The sequence below is a fragment of the Rhipicephalus sanguineus genome, chromosome 1 (genome assembly GCF_013339695.2).
Source record: "Rhipicephalus sanguineus isolate Rsan-2018 chromosome 1, BIME_Rsan_1.4, whole genome shotgun sequence".
NCBI lineage: Eukaryota > Metazoa > Arthropoda > Arachnida > Ixodida > Ixodidae > Rhipicephalus > Rhipicephalus sanguineus.
The window spans coordinates 293,219,324-293,233,312 of NC_051176.1; the positions used below are offsets into that span (position 1 = coordinate 293,219,324).

Below are 13,989 nucleotides of genomic sequence, written 5' to 3' on the forward strand. Positions count from 1 at the left end.
GCAAGCTTTGTGGCCTTTCGTATCAGTAGCTTAAGACTGTTTCTCCTCGGTCTTCAGGTTGAGGTGTGGAGTTCTGTATGTTGTACGGCTGTAAAGGAGGGCTTGTACTATTCTCAAGGTGGCGTGTTCTTTGAAGCCACTGCGGTGGTTGGCCACCCATCATATGAGGTAAGTGAGCCATGTCACGGTGTTTTGCAGCCGGAGTAGTACGGCGGAGCCAGACCCGCCCGCAGGGGCGTAGCCAGAAATTTTTTTCGGGAGGGGGTTCAACCATACTTTATGTATGTTTGTGCATGTGTTTGTATGTGTGCGTGTATATATAGGCAAGCAAAATAAAAAAATTTCGGGGGGAGTTTGAACACCCCCCCCCCCCCCCCCCCCCCCGGCTACGCCCCTGCCCGCCCGTATGTACGAGGGCAAGTAAAAAATTATCTGCACTTTTGTCATAACTTTTCTTACATTGCGCACTTTATATTCTGTCCTCACATATTTTATTGTTATACTGTTGTGGTAATGCTGTGAAAGTTTGATCTTAATTCCTCCATTTTTCTTCCTTCTGTTGCAGATATATCATGGCTGCTCCATTAGAAGTTTACACCAAAGAGGAACAACGAGCAGTGATCAGATTCCTCTGGTCGGAGGGTGTCAAAGGGTCAGACATCAAAAAGATGAACTTTGAGTTATTTGAACACCCTCCCCACAGCCCAGACCTAGCTCCATGTGACACACTTGTTTGGGCCACTCAAGGATGCTTTGCGTGGCCGCCAATTTGCCTCAGATTTAGACGTGCAAAATGCAGTGCAAAAGTGGCTTCACGACCAACCGAAAACCTTTTATTTGGAAGGAATACGCAAGCTCGTTGACTGTTGGGCCAAGTGCACTGATAAGGAGGGAGATTACGTAGAAAAATGATGTGCATAGTATAACCCTAGCTTCATGTTAATAAACTGTTGAATGAAAAGTGTAGATAATTTTTTACTTGCCCTCGTACATGGAGTCTGAGGGCAAGCTAACCTTTGGTACTATCAGGTTGCCCTGTAGAAACGCTTGCAGGTCCGGCGCATCGCGGCTTGGTGGTCTGCCCCGGGTGCATGCTTCAAGTAGTAAAAGGGTTCTGAACCACTTTTCAAAGTAATCATTCACTGACCTCAGTATCAGAGCCTATTGCCTAATGAATTGATAGCCACAAAAATGTTTTGAATCAGATTTGTCGTATGCTTGGGCACTTTTTCTCTTCTCTCGTCCTGACGAGTGTGCTGAATGCTACACAGGGGAGATGACAAAGGAAAAAGAAGCTACGTCATGCGCATGTCATGACCATGAGCACATGTTATCAGATGCGATCACCATCTCCCGGTGCGATTCCGGTGCGAGCTAGTGTGGCTACTGCTGACTTTAGCACATTATAGAACGTGGTGCCTGGCACATAGCAGTACCCCATGGCAAGGAGCGCATCTGGTCGTTGGCTTATATCAGCTATCAGCCAATAGTAGCACACTCCGAACAGCATGAGTACGGGCCTCTGTATGAAGAAAGGGTGCCTGAGATAGCGACAACTTTGTGTTCCGCTCATGAACTTTCCTTGCCACACACGACTGCAAGATTTGGCTGAGCTGTTCACAGCAGCGTCCACTGTCTGCTGTGTGTTTTTTACCAAGCCCGAGGGTTGGTTCAGGACTCCTTTAAAGGGCCTGCTTCAGAAACACTTTTTGTTTTTGAGCATATCGTTATGAAACTTTCACAGCTTTTATGCACTGATTTCAAACATTCAATTGTTGTTGTAATACAATATGTAGTTTTGAAACTATTAAATAGTCTTTGTATTGCTAGGAGCAAGATTTATTGCTAAACTGTGAAATTTATAAAGCAAATCAGCATATCACAATAACCTGTAATGAATACTGTATGCAGTAAAACAAGAATGGATGTTCTAAACCCATCTGAACAAAAGTTATGGTACGTTGAAGATTTCCAAGTGAGCGATGTCAGGCTGGGATCAAGCTGGAAATATTCAACACACAATAACTTTTGTTCAAATGGGCCTACAACATCCATTCTTGTTTTACTGCATGTAGTATTCTTTCCAGGTTATTGTAATAAGCTGATTCGCTTTATAACTCTCAATTTATATATAAATCTTGCTCCTAAGAACATACATAAAATATTTGATATTTAAAAACAGCAAATTGTACTAAAAAATAATTGCATATTTTAAATTAGGGCATAAAAATACAAAAGCTGCGAAAATTGAATAAAAATCCACTAAAAAAATAATATCTGGGGTTTAATGTCCCAAAACCACTATATGATTATGAGAGACTCCGTAGTGGAGGGCTCCGGAAATTTCGACCACCTGGGGTTCTTTAACGTGCACCTAAATCTAAGTACACGGGCCTCAAACATTTTCGCCTACATCGAAAATGCAGCCGCCGTGGCCGGGATTCGATCACATGACCTTCGGGTCAGCAGCCGCGCGCCATGACCACTAGACCGCCGTGGCGGGGCCCACTCAAAAATGAAGAAATATGTATCTGAAGCAGGGTCTCCCATTAACAGTTCGGATTTTTCTGATGGTCATTGAAGCCTGCAGGTGTTGAGGTAATATTTGATGATGTTAACAGCCTCCTGAAGACAGTCCTCCTGTTTGCTCATGCTTGCACCTCTTGTCCACAGTGTGATGTCATCTGCATATAAAGCATGGTGTATCCCTAGGACAGTGTCTGGAAGGTGGGGAGGTTTGAGGAGGGCCAAGCTGAAGAGTAGTGGCAAGGCCATTGAACCTTGCGGTGTACCTCCATTCACAGCCACAAATGCTTTGCCCAATGGCTGGCACATCTCAGCTACTGTCACCTGATATCAGACGGCAGCTGGCTGCCAAGTCTGAATATTATTAAGAGGAAACCTCACTACAAAAAGATGGGGAACTATTTATATGTTCTGCTTGTTAGCTCCATGTGCAACGCAAATTAAAATTAGGCTGAGATGCTCATGGATACATCCTTTGCCAAAGGAATGTGCTTCAAACCTCAAGCTTGATACAGGATGGAATAAAACACTACTTTTCTTTACTGAGATGGTCTTTAGGCAGAAAACTGACGATAATACAGTGATGAGAAATTGTTGCTGCCCTGGTGAAGGCAAGTCCACATGCCAGAATGTTGGCTCCAGAAAAATTACCTATCCAATGATTTCTTATAATTTGAAGCCTCGATCTACCCCTGGACTTTTCTTCTCTGAACAATAACACAGTGTGTTTCTAAGAAAATTTCACACTTTTTTACATCAATCAACCAAACAAGATGGTTAATTACATGTGCTTCTTAAGCCCGATTTATACGCAAGCTAGTGCGCAGCAGTGGTTGCGGCCACAGCCGTTCTTCTGAGAAACCTTAGTTCACAGTCAAAGGTAAAGGAAGACGGCGGCCAAATATGAAAAAAACTTTCAAATAAGAGACTATTTGGCCGCCCCGTATGAGGGGGGCCTTGTTCAGAATGTATAAACCTTATGCAAAATCTGCTACCATCTAGTGACCGCCGTGCGCATTTCTACCAAGTTGAAGGCTAAGCGCGCTCCGCATGTGCACACACGAGCGTACGTATCAACGTGTGGCAGCTGTAGGAACAGCAATGCCAACATATTTTTGTATGCCATGTTACTCAGACCGAGGAAATTGGGATGTTGAAAAAAGGTTTGCAAGAAACTAACCTCCATATTATTAGACTTCCTCGCGGCCGACGAGAATCAACAGATCGTTCCATTGCTCAGGATACTGTTTATGACTAACGTCATGTTTACGTTCGCCGTTCTTAAGGGGGGACATGGCACTTGAAAAAAAGTTTTTTATTTCTTGATCGATTTTGATGAAACTTCTAGAGTATATGTATATCTGTGTGCTAATTTCAAATATGCAATTATTTTTCTAATATGATGTGTAGTTTTTAAAATAAAAATATTTCATGTGTCTCTTGGGGAGCAAGCTTTTTTAAAACTGAGTTAGTTACAAAGTAAATCAGCACATCACGATAATCTGCAATCAAAACTGTGTGCAGTGCAATAAAAATGGATGTTTTAAACCCATTAGAACAAAAGTTATGATATGTTGAACATTCACGAGTGAAATTCTAACTTGAAATTGACTCACTCGCAAACGTTCAACATACCATAACTTTTGCTCAAACGGGTTTAGAACATCCATTTTTGTTGCACTGCACACAGTTCCGAATGCAGATTATTGTGATGTGCTGATTTACTTTGTAATGAAGTCAGTTTAGAAATAATCTTGCTCCCCAAAAGGCACATGGAATATTTTATACTTTAAAAACTACACAATATAATAGAAAAATAATTGCATATTTGAAATCAGCACACAAATATGCATAAAGTCACCAAGTTTCATCAAAATCTAGCAAGAAATAAAGAAAAATTAAGCGGTATGTGAAAGCATTGGCACTCATCAGAGAACACACTTTTGTGTCATGCCGGAACGAGACAATTTTCATGCCGTGTGCTTGCAGTAGTGATGCAGAACCATTGATGGTACTATCGATAGCATAAAAAAGGGCAAGAAAGTTGACATGCTTGTGTTCTTCAGCAGAGTGCTTTGCTGACACATGATCACACATGATTATGAAGTCCAACTGTTCAGCTTAAGGAAAGGAAGCTGTTACATGTGAAACTGCGCGGCTTCGAATTTATATTGCATGTTATGATTTCAAAATTCGAAAAAAGAAATATCAAGAACTAAGTGTCAATTGTAAGGTGTAACTGGTTGCTTTTGGATGTGAATTTATTGATGGACATATCCCGCCACTTTCACTGTGGAAATAATTTCTCTCGCCAAAAATTGCTCATAAATTAAGCGAAGCTGATAGTAGGCTATCGCAAATATTTTGGCAATATGGCCGGCCAGCAAAAGCATCATTATTCACATCACTATCGATAGTATTGCATGTGGCTGTGACGGTGAAGAATGCTGCAGCAAGACTGGGAAATATGGAGCACTTCATTTGGGTGAACTTGTGCCCAGAAAATCAAAACTCAAAATACAAGCGATACATGCTGTGCACTGATATCGGCGAGAACAGTCATCGGCTGTCGAGTAATCTGATCATCGGTGGAACGGTTCGTGTTTTATGCATCAGTCATCGAACCTTCCAGTGTTATCGCTGGTGCTCGAGTAAGCTCTCGAATAAACTTGACTATTCGCGTCCAGTAATCTTAACAGAATGATCTCAAACAATCGTGAAGCTTCTTGAACATTACGGTGCGGTCTGCGTCAAACGTTAATTACAGTCTTTGTGGGTGAACCCGAATACATCAAAACAAAGAATAAACACACGTGGCAGTAATATTGCTAGTAATATTAACGATGGTACTAGCGACTGTACTATCGACAGTTTGTCTATAGTAGTACTATCAATAGTTTGTTTACACTATCGATAGTTTAAAAAAACTACGTATCGATGTTATCAATAGTCAATTTAACGATAGTTCTGCATCCCTAGGTTGCAGGCATAGAGAAACTGGATTTGTGTATGCTTGCGTTGCTGTTGACAACCTTACCTTGTTTATTACACTGCGATAACAATTACATGTTAGACAGGTAGCTCGTACACGTCACTGATTCTCAGCGAACGGGCCGATTGTGCTGGAGTGTGTTGTTTGTGGCTTGTTTTCGATTGTGGAGTTTAACAAGGTAGCGTTTGGTGGGATGCTGTGCACGCGTATTACTTCACTATGCGTATTTTTCAAATATTTCATGTGCCATCACTGCCAAATTCAGAGGGGCGGCCCGGATGGCCTGACCGCACCCCTTACGTATTTTTTTTAATTTATACCCCAAGAAAAGCACATATCAGGCTCTCCCAGAAGCTGACCACCCTTCTGGAAAAATCCTGTATACACCCCTGTGTGCTATGAAATGTTAACAGATGCTTCAAGTGTGTGGCACTTTTCTTATGAAACTGAAAAAAAAGGTGCCATTCCGGGAAATGTGCTAAATTCGACCGTGAGTGCGCTACCATTGGTTACACACTGAGGAGGCTTTGCAAGCGTTCAGTCGGCAACGCAACACTGCCTTGCTGCAATGGGCTGAAACTGTAAGGCACCAGTAGGCCCTGAAAGTGATGATAAGAACGCGAATATTCTTGGCGTAGTATCATGTTATTTACTAGCACATGTTGGAAGGATATTGAATAAAATACCAGCTGATCGGTACCTACTTCTTGGAGCAACTAACACTTATTATTTTCACTTTTCACGTGCGTGAGATGCGGAAATGTTTCACATTTTAATTGTGTGGCAATTCTATACATAACATACGCCGGTGACTACAGCAGCGAAATATATTATTTCAAAAATAAAAAAGAGGACAACGTTTTATTCAAAATTAGATGGACAATACATCAGGTCGATGTAGGCTGTCCCTTATGAAATACGCTTTGAAATGGGTCAACAGTACCTTCTTACCGTCATAGTTGTGCCTAGTCGTGTCGCGTGCTAAAGCTTCCTCCGAACTAACCTACACTACACACATGAAATTCAGATAGCTAACAACACTTTATTCGCTACACTGAAAACAGACAGACAAAATTTGTGACCTTGCACAAAGCTTCATTCTCGACGACGGCAGGCCTACATGTGACTCGGTGACAAACTTGTACCGTCTCCTTGCTGTGAGGCAGTTCTTTACACGTAATGACTGTCAATGTAATAACTAGGAAATGCCGGTAACGTGTACAGGCCCTTACACACTCATCTGATGTTTTTATGCCCCGATTGCTTATTATCAAAGCAGATACGAGCAAAAATTTATAGGAGTGACAGCAATACGATTCGGACACAAGCCTCCAACATGGTGCCAAATTGGTAGCTTCGTCAAACCTCCGACAGATGGCAGGAATTTTACATGAGGTCTATTCCTTTACCTACGGCCATGAGCATTGCCCACCAGGCGATTTTTCATCGAACTCTTGATTTCATCAACCTCAGCTCACATTTTTGCGTATACAGTAAAAGCTTGTTAATTTGGAAAATTAGATAATTCAGACGTTTTCTCTCGTCCCGGCCAGCACGTGCACTGTTTAATGGCATCAAACTCTGGACAATCCTGGTCACACTAGGCCTCAACCAAGTTAAATCGGACGATCCTCGGAGTGTGCCGAGCGCAAAGTGCCGCAAACGTGTGCCGCAAAGGAACGAAAACGGCATTCGCCGACAGCCAAACTGACCACAGGCTTTCAGAAAGGCGTGGTCACCATCCACAATCGTGTTGCTGGTACATAAAAAGGTATGAGTTCAGAGCATGTTTTGGGTTAAGACACGGGGGTTTTCAGCAGCATTGACATTGTGAACGAAGTCAGGAATGACGAAAATTGCATTTTGTGCACTCTGCTTGTATGCAAAATAATTACTGGATTTACATATTCCTCATGAAAGCGAAAGTGCATTCACGTAATAGACATTTATTTATCGTTTTCTTAATACTTTCAATAATTCGGCGTTCGGTTAATTCGAACACTTTTTTCCGGTCCCGTGAAATCCGAATGAATGAGCTTTTACTGTACATGCACTATGCTGACTCATGTTTATCTGTGTTTCGCTTCCTGTCTGAAAACCTTCTCAAACTACAGCCGTCTAGAACTGTAGCCGAAGAGGATTGCATCATCGAAATTTGGTGGAAAACCAATCAGTCACCGACACTTCTAAATGTCAGCATTCAACCAATCTTTCATTCCCTTTTCACCTCGCAGCATTTTAGAAAGATAGACTTCTTGGTCCCACTTGAGTGCAAGCCTCCCATGTCACCGTGGGCTGCAGATGGCACCCAATGAAGCTGTTAACACCTAATCACATGCATGTTTTGATTGTGAATTATGAGCATATGCATCTCTATGCATAGCAAATACTGAAACAAGCATGCCTGTTCTGGTGTTGATCACAGGATCTAACAGCCAGCAAACACACCACGAAAAAAGTGTCAAAACTCACTTGCCAGTCAGTTTTCTTTGCCACACACTTGCCAATGTGATACGATTGGCTGTTTGACATCATTTTTGGAGAGTGGCAACTCTAGTGGTCAGGCATGCTGTCACTGTTGTTGTAAGATTTTGATTCTGCATCAATGCCATTCACAGAACATGTGCGTTGAATGCAGTGGCAGCGCATATTCCCACAGATTGGGGTGTGATCTCTTCTAAAAATGCTTGTGTAGGGCAGGCTTTAAAAGTCTGAGTTCTTAGCTACTGCTGTTGATTCACAAGCTTCTTTTCCACAACAGCAATTATTTCTGGCTGCTTTGGATTTGTTTTCATAGCATCAGGTACGCAAGAACAACAAGACATGCAAGCAACCTACCTCCCGTGCAGAAAAGCAAGCCAACTGAGGAACATGGCCAGCCAAGTCGTTGTCAGTATTGGGCACATTTTCTTTATCAGTGGTGCAAGAAGTTGGCATACACCCAAGGGTGAGGGGCGAGTGGAAGAGTTTGTGGAAGGAGTGCGGCAGGTAGGACTCTCGTTCCTGTCACAAAGTAGAAGCAGTCAGTAATGAAAAATTGTTATGGTACACACACATCCCCTTATATTTCTGAGCACAGGCACTTGCAAGTTCTTTTATATAGGTCCCACACAATAAGTCACAAGTGACTAAAGGAGCACCTCACCAGGTTTGAGCAACACAAGCAAAGACGTGGTGGCCATTGCGTCTGCAAATTATGAAATGGCCGCACAGGACGTAAGAAGATGAAATTTCAAACCGGATTCCATGCACCGTTTCTCTTGAGGGGGCTCCATTTCCAACCACAGTCAAGGTTACACACCCAAAAATGCCCCCAGATAAAATGACTGCACCTGTCAGTGAATAGGACATATGACATCAGTAAATCACCTAATGCAGAATGCACAATGCTGCCACTGGAAGTGTGCCATGCAGCAACAAAATGGAATGGAAGAAAGCTGCGGCAGGGTTCATATCGTAAATATGGTGTGGTTTTTTAGCTTCAATATGAGAGAAAGCGGCGAAGGGATACTGTTTGTGGACCCTAGTTGAGGCAAAGGGGAGTGCATCTACGCTGGCATTGAGACATTTCAGTTTCTGATATTTGCTTTCACAATCATCATTTTCAGCCTATTTTATGTCCACTGCAAGACGCACAACCCAAATATAGAAAAATGCTTGAAGTAAAACACACCATAGATGGTGCCCTAAAAGTTACAGTTTATAAACTTAAACCTGCAATATGGCCTGGTGAGGAACTCCAAAGCAGACACAATTTTCGGAAAATCAAACACATGGCGCAGTCTGCAACAAAGAAGTCAGTGCTTATGTTGCTCGTTTCTCTCGGCACTGAACAAATCCTCAAAAGATGAGAAAAACGACACTAAAAGTGTGCATGGTACTGAGTTTACAATGCCACGTACAAAATCTAGAACCAACATAGCTTTTATAACTAACAATCAGTTGCAGCCAAAGACACTTTCCATCTCCTGATGGAAGATGATATGGTGCATTTGACCTAAACTGGATGCCACCTACCACTCACTTATGTAGTCAACATGCAGGCTAAGTGGCATGGTGAACAAACTAAAAGGGAGCAACATATGAAAACTTTGAAGCCTATATTTATAAGAAAAAAATACAAGGGAAACCTCATGGTAAACAGGCCCTATTCATGTGACACACATCTAGTCATTACTAGTTCCTGAGCATGCAAACAATGGATGGCAAAGGTCACTAGGGATGGAGACGTCACAAAGATCTACCACAAACCCAAGGATGCCTTGAAAGGTATAGCAACCCTGCAGGGCATATTTTCCGAAACCACGTGGCAAGCAATTAGACTGACAGTTTCTGAATTTGCCTAAGTTTCCCAACGACACTTATGCCCTGAAGGATAACCAATCAGCAACACAATTTTTATAGCAAGAATACTGTCTTGCCTAAGGTAGGTGGCTTAAAGCAGGTGGCAAACCTTGCAACAAAAAAATGCACCATAGCGAGACAATCAATTGCAATCGAGCCAATTTTCTTGGCTTGCAAGGGTGTAACTTATGGCAAAGTAACTACACGACACACTGTAGTAACGCAATACCTTACCATAACGACAAAAGGAATACCATCTTCATATACAATGCTCTAAACAAAATGACTGGCATATTTCTTACCGCCAATATGAGTTTGAGCCATGCCGACTCATTTTGGTAATTAAAGGAACACAGGTCCATATATCCATGCCTGCTGATTCTTCGAATGCAAAAGCAACTCATTGCAAAATCATTGCAACTGAATTTTACAGAAAATAAAATTAACATATATAGGTTATGTGCATTTTGCATCATCCTAAGAACACAACAAAAACATTGAGCTGACATTTGTTCCATATATGTGCTCTTTTCAGGGAATATTTTTTTCAGTGACTGAGGAATTTAATTTGGCACCATCAGCGAGCACTGCCATTCGTTCACTCATAGTGAACTGCAGCTTCCAGTTGTGACCGATGAGAATAAAGCAAGTTAAAGTAAACGACTTGGAAAAAGGATATGAGCAAGCCTATCATTTTCGCCATTTCTCTTGCATATCGCTTGAAGCATAGAGGACGGCCAGCTCGGAACAAACTCCAGTATATCAATGGCCTAGTGATGACAGGCTCACAGGTAAGGCCGCTCACCTGAAAGGAGTCCTCGAGGCTTGACACAAAACCATCGTCACTGCCAGTAGTGGAAATAGAATCCAGAACACTTGCTCCCTCCAGTCCTCGGTGGCCATCCCAGGATGCACTCTACATACATAACATATTCCTTGTTCAACAAAAAAGCTCAATCTGCGGATGCGCAGATGTGGTGCGTTCTGCACTGTACAAACTTGCAGAAATTAGCAAAGGGGTGCAGTGACATCTACACCCAACTATTCGATTGGTTGAACAGAAAAGGGGGGGGGGGGTCAGCATCTAAAACCCGCACAGTGGGCATTTGGACGCTACAATAGGGGAGTTCTGGATTAATTTTAACCACATGGGCTTACTTAGGGTGCATCTAAATTTAAGTAAATTAACATTTTTGCTCTTCACACATATAAATGTGGCCACTGCAGCTAAGTATCAGACTCCCTTTATCACTTGGAAGCAAAATGCCACAACCCCTGAGCCATTACAGTGGACTACCATAGAATCCAGAGCACGCGCCCTTACCCAAGCAAGAGCCCCCCCTCCCTTTTTCTGTAATTTGAAATATCCGCCAATGACCAAGCAGGCGCCCCCCTTCCCTCCCGCCATTTTCACTGCTTCATTCAGCATTTATATTCGCTTGACGAGGACTAATGACGTCAGTGAATGCATGCCTATTCAATAATGCATTTCATTGGAAGCACGCGCAGCCCTTCCGCCGCCATATTGAAAAATGAGCCCTTAAAAGTACTCTTTCCTTCATTCAGAGCGAGGGTTTTCGTTCTGGCAGACTTGATGCCTTCAGGTAGTATGCAAGGGATTATTGGTCAGCTGCCAGCTCGTAAAAAGATCACATGCTACTTGAGGCCAACAGGCAGAAAAAGAGTGTTCCACACTCGCCACCATGGCTGCGATCGGCGCTTACTAACACTCCTAGGTTTAAATGCACATATATATACCCCATAAAATGGGCGGGAGGATGACCACCGCCATAGCTCATTGGTAGAGCATCGGACGCGTTATTCGAAGGTCGCAGATTCGGTCCCTGCCGGTGGCAAGTTATCTTTTCGCCCACTTTACTTTCTTCACACCTACATCGTAATTACTACAAATAACATCCCCTGTCCTTTCCTTGGCACTATTGTGTTAGTTCTCATTAATATTGTGTCTAAAAGTTCAATGGGGTATTATAAGCCTCAGTGAAATTAGAAGAACTGGAAAAGTTCATACAATGCTAATGGCTACATCCTTTGTAACAGAGTGCTCCCTGAAAAGAGAGAGTATGGCATCAGGTTTTTAATCCACAGGGCAGCAGTGAAGCAGCAGTGAATTCCAGGCAGCAGTGAAGAATTACACAGCACCATTGAAAGAGTAGCATGTGTTGTGATGAAAATAAATAGTAGATATAAACTGAAAGTAGCACTAAGGTATGTATGCTCCAAAGTGTAGCGATGACAACAAAGAAATGGAATAGTTCTATGAGAATGTTGAAATGCCAACGCAAATGGATCAGCAGTGCAAAAGGCATTGAATTGCATTAGGAAACAAAGGCACTTTTTTAAAAAGCATTAGAAAATGATATAGAACACTGAGTGTGTTGCACAGCTGAAGCAACAGAGCAACAGATCAGCTGGAAAATGTTGACCAAGGGTCTCAAGCTCATCTCAGCTAGAGAGCCACAGTCACGAAGTTTAGTCTCCCACAAGGGCCGGGACAGTGACGATTGTAGAGGGGTGGTTTGAACCAAATGTCAGCTAATGTTGCCATTTGAAAGAAGGCCTTTCCCATATCTCATGTATGGGTCATTTCTCAGGGGATTTGACGTCAGAAACATATCGATACGTACTCATCTCCAGAATGGAAGAAATCTGAATGGCGATTCTGAAATATAGTTTCTGTTCCATCCATGATTATGTTTGAACACATGGTGACCGGATGGGGTGCCTCATAAAAAGAATGTTTGAGATCAGTCACATCTGTGCAGCTCATGAACATACTTATTAGGAAAAAAAAAATATGGGAAAAAGACAGTCACGTATGGGTTGGGCCGCTAGTGGAAGGTCCATGAGCCGCGTGTTTGAGACCCCTGACTTAGACACTGCATTGAACACCACACTGCACAGCTATTAATGAATGCAAGCAATAAATTACAATTTTATCTGCTATGCATCATGGTGCTCTAGCCTACTGAAGCAAGTGTCCATGCCTTGTAAGTACATTTAATGTGCTCCTGTATGCTCCATGATAGTTTAAACTTAAGATCATGACACACAGACAGCATTATGAAAATGCTTCCATACACATATGAAACATTTTTGAAGCAATTATGCCAAATTTAAGCTGGCAGTTGTGAAGAACCAATCCAGGTGCGTCACTCATTATGGTATTGAAGACCGACAGAATTTCAGGAAAGGACTGCTGCCTTCTTTTACATACTCAGGTTGTAAAAGAGATTACTGGTTTCAGTTATCGCACTTACGCTATGAAAGTACCAATTTATTTTTAAAAAATAATTTATTTGAACATAATTAAATTATAAACCAGATGCACCTTTTTCCAATAGCCTCAATATCAGGAAAATGTTGAAAACATTTCAAAACTCAGCCTTCGCACAGATGACAGAAAAGTAGTCCAAGTACTTTACAGAGCAACTATTTTTAATCATGAATCCACCCGCAGAAAAAAAGAAGGATCTCCACACATTGAGCATGCACAGCAGCAGATCAGTGAGAAAACTGCACTGAACACCACATTGCACAGCTATAGTTGAATGTAATCAACACTCTCCTCGGCTCTCATGTGTACACACAATAATTCATACATTAGCAAATTCACCTCACTGCCAAATTTGCACATGCGTACGAATGCAAACTACAACAAGCAAGAAAAATTTTTCAACAAGGAGACTATAAAACCGTCTACACAGGCAACAACCTGACCAACCTATAAAAAACATTTTGGAGAAAATATAAAGCAATTAAAGTGACACACCTCAGCAGATGACTTCTTGCTTGAGTCTGAACCACTGCTGGCTGCATTTTCCTGTGAACCACAGCTGCTTGCATGGCTACTAGATGAATGTATTCCTTCGTCACTTTCACGATGCCCCTAAAGAAAAAGAACACAGGAAAGACTAAGCTTTCATTGTTTTCAGCATCATACTTTGTCTTCATGGCACATGCTGTTACATTCATAACATAAAAATGTCCAGCATTTTTTCCTTCAACATACCCTAGACTTACAACACTATAAGCTAGGGAGGCCCAATGACACCCTATGATGTACCTCTAACTTGATATCAAAGCATAAGACGGTCAAGTACAAGGAG

General features: G+C 42.1%; 1 protein-coding gene across 1 annotated transcript in view; it reads right to left on the reverse strand.

The window, feature by feature from the left end:
• LOC119379285 (M-phase inducer phosphatase 1-B) overlaps positions 1-13,765 on the reverse strand; it is a 36,940-nt gene extending 23,175 nt beyond the window's left edge. The window contains exons 1-3 of the mRNA XM_049411925.1: positions 13,653-13,765; positions 10,668-10,778; positions 8,357-8,521 (exon numbers count right to left, since the gene is read on the reverse strand). Of these exons, the coding sequence (XP_049267882.1) occupies positions 8,357-8,455 (99 nt within the window). The 5' untranslated portion in view covers positions 8,456-8,521; positions 10,668-10,778; positions 13,653-13,765. The remainder of the gene's footprint in view (positions 1-8,356; positions 8,522-10,667; positions 10,779-13,652) is intronic.
• Positions 13,766-13,989: the final 224 nt, after the last annotated feature.